The 13,920-nt window shown below is 48.0% G+C and overlaps 1 protein-coding gene across 6 annotated transcripts in view; it reads left to right on the plus strand.

Moving 5' to 3' along the window:
* The window catches only part of MECR (mitochondrial trans-2-enoyl-CoA reductase), a 35,801-nt gene that overhangs the window by 8,130 nt on the left and 13,751 nt on the right, over positions 1-13,920 (plus strand). For 5 of the 6 annotated variants that reach the window (XM_068967626.1, XM_068967629.1, XM_068967630.1 and 2 more), the window contains 2 exons: positions 8,436-8,533; positions 8,982-9,113. In XM_068967626.1, the coding sequence (XP_068823727.1) occupies positions 8,436-8,533; positions 8,982-9,113 (230 nt within the window). Of the gene's footprint in view, positions 1-1,122; positions 1,212-1,328; positions 1,345-8,435; positions 8,534-8,981; positions 9,114-13,920 lie in introns of all 6 variants that reach the window. The other variant, XM_068967627.1, reaches the window with a different exon arrangement.

Below are 13,920 nucleotides of genomic sequence, written 5' to 3' on the forward strand. Positions count from 1 at the left end.
AACCCTGGAACACAGGAGGACGCAAAGCCATGTGGGTTTCTTTCCAGGAAGACTTTTCAGAGCCTTCATGACTCTAATGTGCAGTCTGAATCTTATAAAGGGAGTTTAGTAAGCAGCGTTGCCCAAAAGTATTGTGCCCCAAGGAATACCTCATAGTATCTCCCAGGACGAAGATTCCACACCCACAGTGTAGGGAGTACCGGCTTAGCGTTGGACAGTCTGAGCTTTGGGGTCAAGCTTAAAATCAAGTCTTGCCACTTACTGTTAAACCTTGGGCAAGTTTTTACCTAACTTCTCTGACTTGCAGTTCCCATCTGAAAATTGGGATGATAAAACACTGTCCAGATATTTTGAGGACTAAACATTGTCTTGTATATAAAGCTAATAAGCACAGTATCTGGAGCTCAAGAAGCTGTTAACATTGTAGTTTAACTGTCCAGACAGATCACCCAGAATAAGTTTACCTACTACCCTAGGTTCCACATACACACAGCTGCCTCCCAGCCCCAGGCAGCCAGCACAGAGTACCTCTCCTCCACAGCACACTTCTGGCCACCTGCTTCAGGCTGCAGATGTAACACCTTCCTCCCCACTCCAAGCCACTCTTCCTTCCCCCTATCTCAACATCCGGTTGCCCAAACCAGAAGTCTGGGAGCCCTGAAAGATCCTCAGCCACTCTGTGGAATCAGTCACCCAATGACATCAATGCCATTTCTTATTAAAGGGATTCCAGGTTATCAAATTCTCCTCTCCATTCCCACAGCTGCAGTCCAGACTGCATCTGGGCCTGGCCCACAGTCAGGTTAGACTCTCTGCCATTCCTACTGGCAGGAATATTTCTTTCAGTCCACCCCATAAACTTTTGTTTATCCTTGAAGTTCCTGCTAACGTGTCACACCTTCCAAAGTCCCTTTGCTAACCCTTTGCTCTCCCTCCAGCCAGTCCCAGTGTTTTCAAACGTTGAGTCCCCACGCCGTCAAGCTCCTGGGCAGGAGATACTTTTTTTTTTTTTTTCATCTTTAAACCCTTGGCACAGTACCTGGCACTTAGTAGGACCATCACTAAATATTTGTTGAATTAAATTTACTCAGATTTTCCAAAAAGTTGCCTTCTTCCTTTGAGTGATTCGGTGATTATTTTTCCAGAGGTATATAGCCAGCTTTTTCGAAGATTTCCTTGGATGTTCCCACAGCTGGCAACAGCTGCCATTTGTTGGCCTCTGCTGTATATCAGATACTCTAGCAAGTGCTTTCTGTCTGCAACTCATCTAATCTGTGAGCTGACTTCTAGTGTGCTCCCATTCCACGGAAGACTACTGTGAGGTTCAGCTGCTGCTGCTGCTAAGTCACGTCAGTCATGTCCGACTCTGTGCAACCCCATAGATGGCAGCCCACCAGTTTCCCATCCCTGGGATTCTCCAGGCATGAATACTGGAGTGGGTTGCCATTTCCTTCTCCAGGAAGGTTCAGCTAGCCAGTCAATAACCAAGGTGGGATTCACACCCAGAACTGCCTCTTTAACTCCATATCCATGTTCTACCCTTCATCTAGGAACTGAGATCTTGTTGTTCAGTGGCTAAGTCGTGTCTGATCCTTTGTGACCCTGGGGACTGCAGCAGCACACCAGGCTTCCCTGTTCTTCACTATTTCCCAGAGTTTGTTCAGACTCATGTCCATCGAGTCAGTGATGCCATCTGATCATCTCGTCCTCTGCTGCCCCTCTTCTCTTCCTGCCCCCAAACTTTCCCAGCATCTGGGTCTTTTCCAGTGAGTCAGCTTTTCACCCAAGTTTTGGAGCTTCAGCATCAGTCCTTCAGTGAATATTCAGGATTGATTTTCCTTAGGATTGATTGGTTTGATCTCCTTGCTGTCCAAGGGACTCTCAAAAATCTTCTCCAGCACCACAGTTCAAAAGCATCAATTCTTCCGTGGTCAGCCTTCTTTATGAGATCTACTTATATTCTTATCTATGGTCATCTAGATTTTAAAGAATTACAGTCTCAGTACAGATTTGATCTGCACTTTCCCTTGAGGAAAAGAGGTGTGGGTTTTTGCTTAGATTGAACTCCCTTAAGGATAATATCCATTTTTATTTGTACCCATCCTACACCAGTATTTTCCTAAACAGCCCAGGACTAAAAAGAGTAAATACCCCTTTAATAGCTAAGTCCCTGTGCTGTGAGCTCTGCCCATGATTCCCTAAATGTCTGTTACCTTTACACTACATTTTCTCACTTAAGAGGAAAATAAGATTATTTCTTTAAGAAGCATTCTCAACCACTGTTTTGGTCCCAGACACTGCTAAACACTGCATGAGCTTAGTTAAGCAATGCCCCCCATGAGCTCACAGTCGAATAAGGAGACAACATATATTCTGACTGTAAAACTCAGTGACAAGTGAAAAGAACCCTGAACTGAGTCTAAAAGACTTGGATTCGAATATCTGCACTCCAAAATTCAGAAAGTTCTGAAAATCAACAGTTTTGTTTTGTTTTGTTTTTTTCATAACTCTTTTGGAGGCAAAAGCTGATCTAAAGTGAAATTTTTATATAGTCACTATTTGATCCACTTCATGTGCATATTCCTACATTTTGCTGCAGAAACAATGTCTGTTGGGAGTGCTGCCCATCCCCCAGGGTGGGTTGCAGATAACACATGAGCCTGAGCTCTGGAGGATGTCTAGCCCCAGAAGTTGGAAAAGGAATGTGAACTTATGCCTTGTTGTGATGGGTTAAAGAAAATGCTTGAAAAAACTTCGTAAAGTAGAAAGCAATGACCTCGTGTAAGACGGTCTTAAATGGTAGAGACAGTCACACCGTCCATGTAATGGGGGCACTCAGAGTGCAGCAAGTGATTTTTATTGCTGCTGAGCCTAAGAAGAGGGTCAAAGATGCCTTGAAGGAAGTAAAATTTCATCCAGGTCTTAAAGGGTGAGTTGAATTTCTCACTTCGCAAAGAAGCTGTGGAAAAAAGAATCCTGGGCTGAGGGAGGAACATGTAGAAAATGTGCAGGAAAAAAGTGTATTTAAGTAGCTTGAGTGCACAGACTCTGTCAGCTTACAGGAAAACTCTGATTATTTGTCGCAATGCAAGAGAGAAGCAGTGTGGATAATACAAAAGGACAACGAGGCCACGATCCATTTGCTCCGGGCAGGATTTTTCTCTGGAATTCAGATTTCTACATATGTTCTGGGCTGAGGCCTTCCTGCTTATCCTGGGAGGGGAGGCTGGCCCCCTTCGTCTCCCCAGGCAAGGATTGAAGACACCTACCGCTCCAAACCGCCTCCTCCTACAGCCTCCCCTGCCTGGTCTGGGGTCAGCCCTTCACCAGCTGGCTTCTCCAGTATCACATTGCCAGGTTCAATTCAGATCAGCCACTTACTACTTCAGGGGGCCTTAAAAAAAGTTGTCTACCTCTTTGGTGCCTTTGTTCCTCAGCTATACAGTCAGAATAATAGTATGAAAACTCGCATGGAAAGCACTTAGCTGAGCGCCTGGCTGGTGCGCACTCGAACAGTAGTTATTATTGTTACAAGGACTCTCCCTCCTCCAGATATGTATAAATACATACATTTCTTAATACTTAACCTACAAGGGGAAAAAAAAGCCCTTTCTTTATTCTCTCTGCCCTAGTCATCAACTTCTTCTTAGTTAACCATTTTCTGTAGAGAGTGTTTCTACATTATTTTGATAGATTGCAGCTGTTTTTCAGTCATGGTAATAACCATCTGGTGATGTCCATGTGTAGAGTCTTCTCTTATGTTGTTGGAAGAGGGTGTTTTCTATGACCAGGCTGTTCTCTTCGGCAAAATTCTGTTAGCCTTTGCCCTGCTTCATTCTGTACTCCAAGGCCAAATTTGCCTGTTACTCTAGGTATCTCTTGACTCCCTATTTTTGCATTCCAGCCCCTTTTAATGAAAAGGACATCTTTTTGGAATGTTAGTTCTAGAAGGTCTTGTGGATCTTCATAGAGCCATTCAGCTTCAACTTCTTCAGCATTACTGGTTGGGGCATAGAGTTGGATTACTGTGATATTGAATGGTTTGCCTTGGAAATGAACAGATCATTCTGTCATTTTTGAGACTGCATCCAAGTACTGCATTTCAGGCTCTTTTGTTGACTATGAGGGCTACTCCATTTCTTCTAAGGGATTATTGCCCACAGTAGTAGATATAATGGTCATCTGAGTTAAATTCACCCATTCCAGTCCATTTTAGTTCACTGATTCCTAAAATGTCAACATTCACTCTTGCCATCTCTTGTTTGACCACTTCCAATTTGCCTTGATTCATGGGCCTAACATTCCAGGTTACTATGCAATATTGCTCTTTATAGCATCAGACTTTACTTCCATCACCAATCACATCCACAGCTGGCTGTTGTTTTTGCTTTGGCTCCATCCCTTCAGTCTTTCTGGAGTTATTTCTCCACTCTTCTCCAGTAGCATATTGGGCACCTACCAACCTAGGGAGTTCATCTTTCAGTGTCCTAACTTTTTGCCTTTTCATACTGTTCATGGGGTTCTCCAGGCAAGAATACTGAAGTGGTTTGCCATTCTCTTCTCCAGTGGACCACATTCTGTCAGACCTCTCCACCATGACCCATCCGTCTTGGGTGGCCCCACACAGCATAGCTCATAGTTTCATTGAGTTAGACAAGGCTGTGGTCTATGTGATGAGTTTGATTAGTCTTCTGTGACTGTGGTTTTCGTTCTGTCTGCCCTCTGATGGAGAAGGATAAGAGGCTTATGGAAGCTTCCTGATGGGAGAGACTGACTGAGGGGAAACTGGGTCTTGTTCCGATGAGCGGGGGTATGTTCCCTCCCTGTTGTTTGGACTGAGGTCAAACTACGGTGGAGGTAATGAAGGCAATGGCGACCTCCTTTAAAAGGCCCCGTGCAAGCACTGCCGCACTCAGGGCCCCGACCCTGCCACAGGCCACCCACCCACCCACGATGGATCATGGATCACCGTGGGTCATGGTGGATGGTCATCGTGGATGACTGTTGGATCATCGAAAAAGCAAGAGAGTTTCAGAAAAACATCTACTTCCGCTTTATTGACTACACCAAAGCCTTTGACTGTGTGGATCACAATAAACTGTGGAAAATTCTTCAAGAGATGGGAATACCAGACCACCTGACCTGCCTCCTGAGAAATCTGTATGCAGATCAAGAAGCAACAATTATAACTGGACATGAACAACAGAATGGCTCCAAATCAGGAAAGGAATACATCAAGGCTGTATATTGTCACCCTGCTGATTCAACTTCTATACAGAATTCATGATGCGAAATGCTGGGCTGGGTGAAGCACAAGCTGGAATCAAGATTGCCGGGAGAAATATCAATAACCTCAGATACACAGATGACACCACCCTTATGGCAGAAAGTGAAGAAGAACTAAAGAGCCTCTTGATGAAAGTGAAAGAGGAGAGTGAAAAAGTTGGCTTACAACAACATTCAGAAAACTAAGATCATGGCATCCGGTCCCATCACTTCATGCCAAATAGATGGGGAAACTGTGGAAACAGTAGCTGACTTTATTTTTCTGGGCTCCAAAAGCAGATGGTGACTGCAGCCATGAAATTAAAAAATGCTTGCTCCTTGGAAGAAAAGCTATGACCAACCTAGACAGCATGTTAAAAAGCAGAGACATTACTTTGCCAACAAAGGTCCATCTAGTCAAAGCTATGGTTTTTCCAGTGGTCATGTATGGATGTGAGAGTTGGACTATATAGAAAGCTGAGTGCCAAAGAATGGATGCTTTTGAACTGTGATATTGGAGAAGACTCTTGAGAGTCCCTTGGACTGCAAGGAGATCCAATAAGTCAATCCTAAAGTAAATCAGTCCTGAATATTCATTGGAAGGACTGATGCTGAAGCTGAAACTCCAATACTTTGGCCACCTGATGCAAAGAACTGACTCATTTGAAAAGACCCTGTTGCTAGGAAAGATTGAAGGCGGGAGGAGAAGGGGACAACAGAGAATGAGATAGTTGGATGGCATCACCGACTCAATGGACATGAGTTTGAGTAAGCTCCAGGAGTTGGTGATGGACAGGGAAACCTGGCGTGCTGCAGTCCATGGGGTTGCAAAGAGTCGGACACGACTGAGTAACTGAACTGAACAGTCATGGTAAAGCGTGTCCTTCCTTGTGTGTGTACTGTGCTCAGTCATGTCTGACTCTTTGTGACCCCGTGGACTGCACCCCACCAGGCTCCTCTGTCCATGAAATTTTCCAGGCAAGAATACTAGAGTGGGTTGCCATTTTCCTCCTCCAGGTGGAGTCTTCCCAACCTAGGGATCGAACCCACATCTCTTGCATCTCCTGCATTGGCAGGCAGATTCTTTACCACTAGCACCAACTGGGAAGCCCATTGCACCTCTTACTTTGGTCATAATCCAGTACAAGGATTCCCAGGGTGGGTCCCTGGAGGTCCTTGTAGGCCTTCAGAGGGATTCCGGTGCTAATTTCAGCTGCTGGATTAAAGCAAGGTAAATAAGAGCACCTTGAAAGTAGATAAGCCCCACCCTGATCAATTCTCTTGAAAGTGAAAGTGAAAGTTGCTCAGTCATGTCTGACTCTTGGCAACCCCATGGATTATATAGTCCATGGAATTCACCAGGCCAGAATACTGGAGTGGGTAGCCTTTCCCTTCTCCAGGGGATCTTCCCAACCCAAGGATCGAACCCACGTCTCCCACATTGCAGGGAGATTCTTTACCAGCTGAGCCACAAGGGAAGCCCAAGAATACCGGAGTGGGTAACCTATCCCTTCTCCAGGGGATCTTCCAGACCCAGGAATCAAACCGGGGTCTCCTGCATTGCAGGCGGATTCTTCACCCACTGAGCTATGAGGGAAGTCTGGCCAATTCTCCTACTCTGTGTAAATTTCATCATTTCCAGGAGCTTTCATTTCCTGCTTGATAAATTGGGAATATTTATACTTTTGTCACAGGAATCTTAGATTATGCATTTAAATCCTTTGGCACAGGGATTTCCCTGGTAGACCATGGTTAAGATTCCATGCTTCCTCTTCAGGGGCACAGGTTAGATCCCTGGTCAGAAAACTAAAGATCCTGAATACCAGCCTCACTCTGCCAAGAAACGAAAGTTAAGCCCTTACCACAGGACCTGGTATATAATAAACACCTCATAAATACCTGTCACCTTTGTTACTACCAGTACAAGCCATTTCTTGGAAATCACACTTTTAACCTTAGTGGAGCCTCAGGTATAATTAACAGTCAGATTACAGCAGGAAGCAGGTAGAATTACATCAGCTTAGTGAAGTGACACTGTTGCCTAATGCTAAGAACCTCTGGTTGGCTGTTACATGTGCCTTCAGTAAGTAAAAAATAAGGAGAATTATTACTTAACGAGTACATTTGGGCAGAGAAAAACACTGCAAACAATAAGTCTTAGAGGTGTAGAGAGAGACAGAAGAGGATTCTCTAATAATTAAAAGTCATGAGGCTCAATTGGTCTGTTAATAATACACAGATCAGCCCTTTCTGATTGGAAGGTCTCCTTTTATTAAAAAAACAAAAGTAGCACGTGGCATTGCCACTGGGCAGGTTTTACCCATTAACCAACATTCCAGTGGGTACAGACCGTGATGTCTAGGGCGTAGACATCATGAGCAGAGGCAGTTACCACACAGACTTGAAATGGAAAGAGCCCTTGGAAGTGGTCGAGTGCACGTGAAGGTGATGGTGACATCACCCCCATTTTAGAAATAAAGAAACGGAGGCCTGGAGCAGGGGAGAAACGTGCTCTTGGTGACAAAGCCTTCTGAGGTGGAGTTTCACACAGACCAGCAGCTCTCCATCCAGCATCCTTTCTGACAGACCAGGATCCTTGTCATGAAGGGACATCTCTCCAGGGGGCAAGCTACAGTCACCCAGGGAGTTCTTTCCCACCTCCATGAGCCATCTGTTTTTCCCTCACCACTCTGCAGCTAATGGAAATGTCTTCCCTATGTGTGTTGGAGCAAAAGGGAAAATTGGAGAACAAATGAGCCATTGCAAGGGTTTCCCAGTTGTCCCTTGGGGTGCCCCTTATCTGGAGATTCTGGTTCAGTGGATCAGAGCCGGGGTCTGAGAATCCATAAGATTAGTATACCAGGTGAATCAAGCAAGTTTGGGCAACACAGGGCTAACCCAGGCCCACAGGAGTTTTAACCATTTTCTGCCCTGGAGTGGGTGGTGGGGTCAAGAGGTCACCAGGACTGTCCACTTGCAGTTAATGAGAGTTAACCTGTATCCTGTGCGAATTCCTTCTGGCTCCTCTCTCCTAACAAAACCCTCATCCCTGGGGCACACAATGGTAGCTCAAAAATGCTGCTGCCTGACCTACTTTGGGGAGAGGATCTGAGCAAAAGACTCCCTGTCTAGCCTGGGTGACATGAACATCTCTCTGGCTTTGTGCTTAGACTGAAGAACCTGGAGCTGGCTGCTGTGGGCGGATCAGACGTCCATGTGAAGATACTGGCGGCCCCTATCAATCCATCTGACATAAATATGATCCAAGGTAACCTTGGTTTCTGTGGCTTATGCTAATTGGCTTTTTTGCTTAGCCGCCACCTCGTTTTCATTCCTCCCCAGGTGTGGGTGTGAAATTCCTGTGATTAGCGGCAGCTGCTCTCCAGATGAGGCTGTCTGCGCACTGTGTGAGCCCTCTCTGGCCTCCCCTCCCTGGAATGTGAGGCTTTTCTAGAGTTAGGAAGATTGCAGTGGGGGAGCAAACCCACCATTGTGAAGTGCCGGCAGCATGCTGGGCTCAATCGCTACGTTATCTAATCTCATAATAACCCATGAACGCGAGGAGTACATCCCCTTTTACAGATGAAGAGGCTCAGGCTCAGAGAGGTTGGTCAGTCACACAGCTGGTCAGATCTGGCTGAGGTCCGTCTGACTCCGAAGCCCATGCCCTCACCACCCAAGCTTCATGGATGACCCTCTGTGCTCTTCTCCCTTAGGAAACTACGGCCTCCTTCCCCAGCTGCCTGCTGTTGGAGGGAACGAAGGTGTTGGACAGGTCGTAGCCGTGGGCAGCAGTGTGACCGGGGTGAAGCCAGGAGACTGGGTGATCCCAGCGAATCCTGGTTTGGGTGAGTTTCTGCTGGTGTCTCCAGCATGTGGTGTTTCAGATCCTATTTCACAGACATGGTACACATTTCCTCCTTGTCTCAGTGTAAGAAAGCAGCACGGGACTTATTACTAGGTCCATACACCCACCTCCAAGGGGGATGGAAGCTGGACCAGGAGAGCAGCATCTCTGTTTCTTTTGCTCAGGAGACAGTGCATCAGCGCTCAGCACTGTGTACCCATGTTGACTGGAGCTCTTACGTCCCTAGGGAACGTAGGGTGCAACGGGGAATCAAGGCAGCCCCTGCCCTCCGGGAGGTTAAAATCTCACTGATGAAGTCTCCAAATCAACAGCCTCCACAAAGGGAGTGCTGCGGGTTCACAGAAAGCAGAGGGCACCTCTGGCAACTGTGTGTGAGAGAAAGACAGTCTCGAGGGCTTCAGGAGGAGGCTTCATTGGCAGGGACCTCTGATGGATGTATTTTGGTAGGTGGAGATGAGCCCTAAATGGTGGCATTTGGAGAACACAAATGGAGCAAAGACACAAAGGTGACTTTTGGAAATGGAGGAAAACTCGGTGTAGCCTCAACAGAGGATGTGCCCGTGGGAAGGGACTGCAGGAAGAAGTGAGGGGGGAGGTCAGAAAGCGGGTGGGGCCGCCTGGAAGGCCCTGCATAAGCCACCCTGCAGGTGAGGAGTTTCTTTGATACGGCGTGAGGAGTCTTTGGTGAGATGTGTTTTTTAGCACTTGATGGGTTTTGAGGCACAAACATCACACAGATGGATCCTGGCAGCAGCCACGAGAGGGAAGCAGGGCTGACGTTCACCCCATTGGACGTATGAGGAGCTGAAGCCTAAGAAGAAGCCCTTGTCCAAACTTAAACAGCAGACTGCAAAGAGAGCCCCCTAGACTCTGGTCGCCTCTGTTTTTCCCACTTCACTCCAGAGTGAGGACTCTTGAGGTTACAACTTGCAAAGAGTCAACTCAAGCTTGGTTTGCCAGAAAAGCAGTTAATTGGTTTGTGGAACAGGGAGGTACAAGAGATGGAAGGCTTCAGGCACAGCTAGATCTAGAAACCCCAGGGCTGTGAGAGCTTTTGCTCTTGTTCCTATTAGCCCTCCGATGGGATCTGTCCCCACAGCGGTGTAGAAATAGCAACAGATATCGACCACTCCTTTTGTACCAGGCACTGTTATAAGCACTTTACCTATATGTACTCATATGCCCACAGCGTGAGGTAGGTATTGTTATTATTCCCATCTTGCAGATGGGACAGCAGTAAACATAAAAAATTAAGCAACTTGCCCGAGGTCACCCAGCCATTAATTGGTGGAGCTAAGAGTCACACCCACTCTGATACCTACCTTTAATGGCCAGTCACTGGCAGCTTGAGGTTTGCATCATCCTGAGAGCAATCAGAAGAGCATGTCCTCCACAATGTGGCCAGTACCACCACGTCCATCCCCCAGAAGGGCTCTGACCAGCCCTGCCTGGTCTTTGCCCATCCACGAACCTATCACCAGGGGATGGGGCTTGGGCCACTCATAGTTGCCCCGGCTGAGTCTCTTGCCAACATCTGTGGTGTAGGGAGGGGGGCCTTCTTGCAGTTGACAATCCCAGAGGTTAGGAGGGAGCTGTTCTAGAAAGAAGAATGTACCGGGCAGGAAAAAAGTAGTATCAGGAGTCTACAAAGCTCTTTCCTTCTGTGAGATCAGGGATGCTTCCAAGAACGGCCCCACCCTCTCCTATACCCCTCTTCCCGGCTCCACCACCCCGCACAGTGAAAGCATAGACAGGTGAGCAGATTGAGAGCTGCCAAGATTCACAGGCTATGAGAGGTGCTTCGGGCCACACACACCCACTGTGCGGAGTGAAGGGCCCCCGACGTGGGTCAGACACAGTCTCTGCCCTCCACACGCCCTTGGCTGGGGTAGGAAGACGGGACTTACTACAGTGGAGCGTGATGAGTGCTGTCGTCCCAGGAGGAACACAAGGGCAAGAGCTCCCTGTCTTGGGGAGCGTCAGGGAGCGCTTCCCAGAGAAGTGAGGCTTGACCTGGGTCTGGAACAGGGGTCCCCAGCCCCACCCCACCCCACCCCCGGGGGGCCATGGACCCGGTCCGGTCTGAGGCTGTTAGGAACCAGCAGGAGCTTCATCTGCCGCTTTCCCACCACTCGTATTACCACCTGGTCCTTCCCCTCACCCCACCACTGCTGCAAAAAAAATTATCTCCCACAAAACCAAAAAGGTTGGAGACCGCTGGTCTACAAGACAGGGGAAACACAGCCAGGGGCAAAGGTGTGGCGATGGGAGAAGGCACAGCAGGCCACTCAGTGTGGCTGGGTCATGGTGGGGGCGGGGGTGGGGCATGCAGAGAAGCAAGATCAGGCTGGAGAGGTCGACTGGCCCCGGTCATGCAGAGCCCACATCCAGTCGGTGTGTGGAGGTGGGGGGCGCTGATAAGGGTGAAGCTGAGGATCAATTTGATCAGATTTGTACCTTACAGAGAACGCTCTGAAAGGGCAGAGAGTGGGGGGGCAGGAAGCCAGTGAGGAGGTGGCTGAGCAATCCAAGCTCCAGATAATGAGGGTCTGAACGAACGGTGCTGTGGCATTGGAGAGACCGGTGGACAGAGAAGCTGGAGTAGGAGGGCTTGGTGATTAGATGGGAGAGAAGAAAGGACGCGGGCCAGGTGTGTGTGGGCAATTGCACGTGTGTGGTGCTGGCATAGCCAGAGCTGGGATTTATCCCCCAGAGAAAGGGTGACTCTTTAAACCAGGTGCCAGTCGGGGAGGATGAGGGTTCTATCATTGTCAGGACGATAATTAACTCGATTTATTCAGTAAACATCTTGTGAGCATCTGTGGAGCGTGGGCCTCTAGCATGTAGCAATGAACAGACACAGTCTTTGTTCTGGAGAAGACTGCAGTTGAGTAGAGTGGCCGTCATTAACCAGAGAAGTCCTCAGCTGGCCAGATCTTGGTCATTTCTCATGCTCTGAGCTGCTAAGCTGTTGTTGTACCTCTGGTCATCCTTTTCCCCAGACCCAGGGGAGGCAGGGCCAGAGAATGTGCAAACTGACTTGCCCATTGGAAATACTCAGACCCCGCTGAGGCACCTCGGGGCCTAGCAAGCACTGGCCTGGGAGTCAGAGGCAGGCTCTCCTTCCACCACCAATGCTACCACCACCGCCCCATGATCTTGTTTAAATCACAGTGACCTTGAGCCTCAGTTTCGCCATCTCTAAAACAGCTAATTATTGTTGCCTTGTCTGTCTCAACTGAGGGAATACATACTATGGCCTTTGCAAACACTAGATTTCCATATGCATTAGATGGGAGGTTGGCAAACTTTTTTCTTAAAGGGCCAATGAGTATATATTTTAGACTTTGCAGCCCATTCCACTTCTGCTCAACTCTGCTGTTGTAAATAGCCATAAACAATACATTAAAAAGTGGGCTGTGTTCCAGTGAAACTTTATTTACAAAAACAGGTGGCGAGCCAGGTTTGGCCCATGATCCATAGTTTAGTGACCCCTGCATTAGAAGATGGAGACAGTTTAGGCTTGGGTGCACGAGAGTGGGGACTGGGAGCCCTCGGAACTCAGGCTTGGGAAATGCTGATCAGAAAAGGAGCCCATGGGGGGCTCCACAGCTGCTGTGTACCGGGCACAGTGATAGTCTGTGCAGCCTTCACTCTGTGACGGGAGTGTTGTCCTCCGCATTTCATGGGTCAGGAAAACTGCAGCTCAAAAAGGGTGACGTGATCAAAGTCACAACCAGCGAGCAGCAGAGCTGGGGTTTTTAAGCAGCCTCTCTCCAACTCGAAAGCCCAAGGGTTTCTACTTTCCCCTGAAAGCCCTGGAGGCTGATGTGGAAGCTGCCCCATCCCACTCAGGTTCTCTTAAGAAGAGGATTAGCGACTGCCAAGCCCCAGAAATCCATGTCAAGGGCTGGATTTCCTTTGTCCTGCCATTAAGAGGAATTAGAAAACACCTTTGATTTCATGCACAGAGAGCCATTCACTAAGTGTTTGGCACAGAGTAGAGTACAGTAAATGTTGACTAAGATGAAGGGGGTGATGATTATAAAGATGATGCTGAAATCTGAAAACTAGGCTGCCCAAAGCCCAGAGAAAGGCAAGACAGCTTCTGGACTTCAAAGCACCCCTTCAGTTTTTCAGTCTTATTTTCTCAGCCAGCAGTCTTCTCTGGGATTGACACAGCTTTTAGTAAAGAGTGTTCCTGCCTCCTGACCCCATTTCCTGGCCCCTAAAGCCCACCTTGTTTCTCCCCTCTTGCAGCACACCTAACAGCCTGCCCCCTGCTCCCCACCCTGGACCACAGTAGAGCCAGGGCAGTGGGTCATGAGCGCACAGTCAAGAACTTTGGAAAGATAGGCTGAGGAACCCTGAGATACCACGCCAACAAGGCTCCATGTCGTTTAAGGTGACCCAGCAAGTCCTCCGCAAGCCAGGGCTTGAATCTGCCTATGTCTGACTCTGGTTTCCGTGGGTCCCTGCCTGCAGGGGTGAGAACCTGTCACCCTTCACCCAGTGCTTCTCACATCCTGTTGATTCTATCTTCAAAACATAACTCGAATCCATCTACTTTTCTTCATCCCTGCTACCAAAGTCTAGGCAGCCAGCACCTCACTTCTGGGCCCCTCCAGTAGCCCCCTGATTAGCCTTCCTATTTCTACTCTGCCCTTTCCCCACATCTTTTCCACATAGCAACAGAGTGATTTTTTTTTTAATTGAAGTATAGCTGATTTGGGGCTTCCCAAGTGTCTCAGTGATTAAAAATCTACCTTCCAATCCTGGAGATGCAG

This window comes from Capricornis sumatraensis, chromosome 3 (assembly GCF_032405125.1).
Source record: "Capricornis sumatraensis isolate serow.1 chromosome 3, serow.2, whole genome shotgun sequence".
Taxonomy (NCBI): Eukaryota; Metazoa; Chordata; class Mammalia; order Artiodactyla; family Bovidae; genus Capricornis; species Capricornis sumatraensis.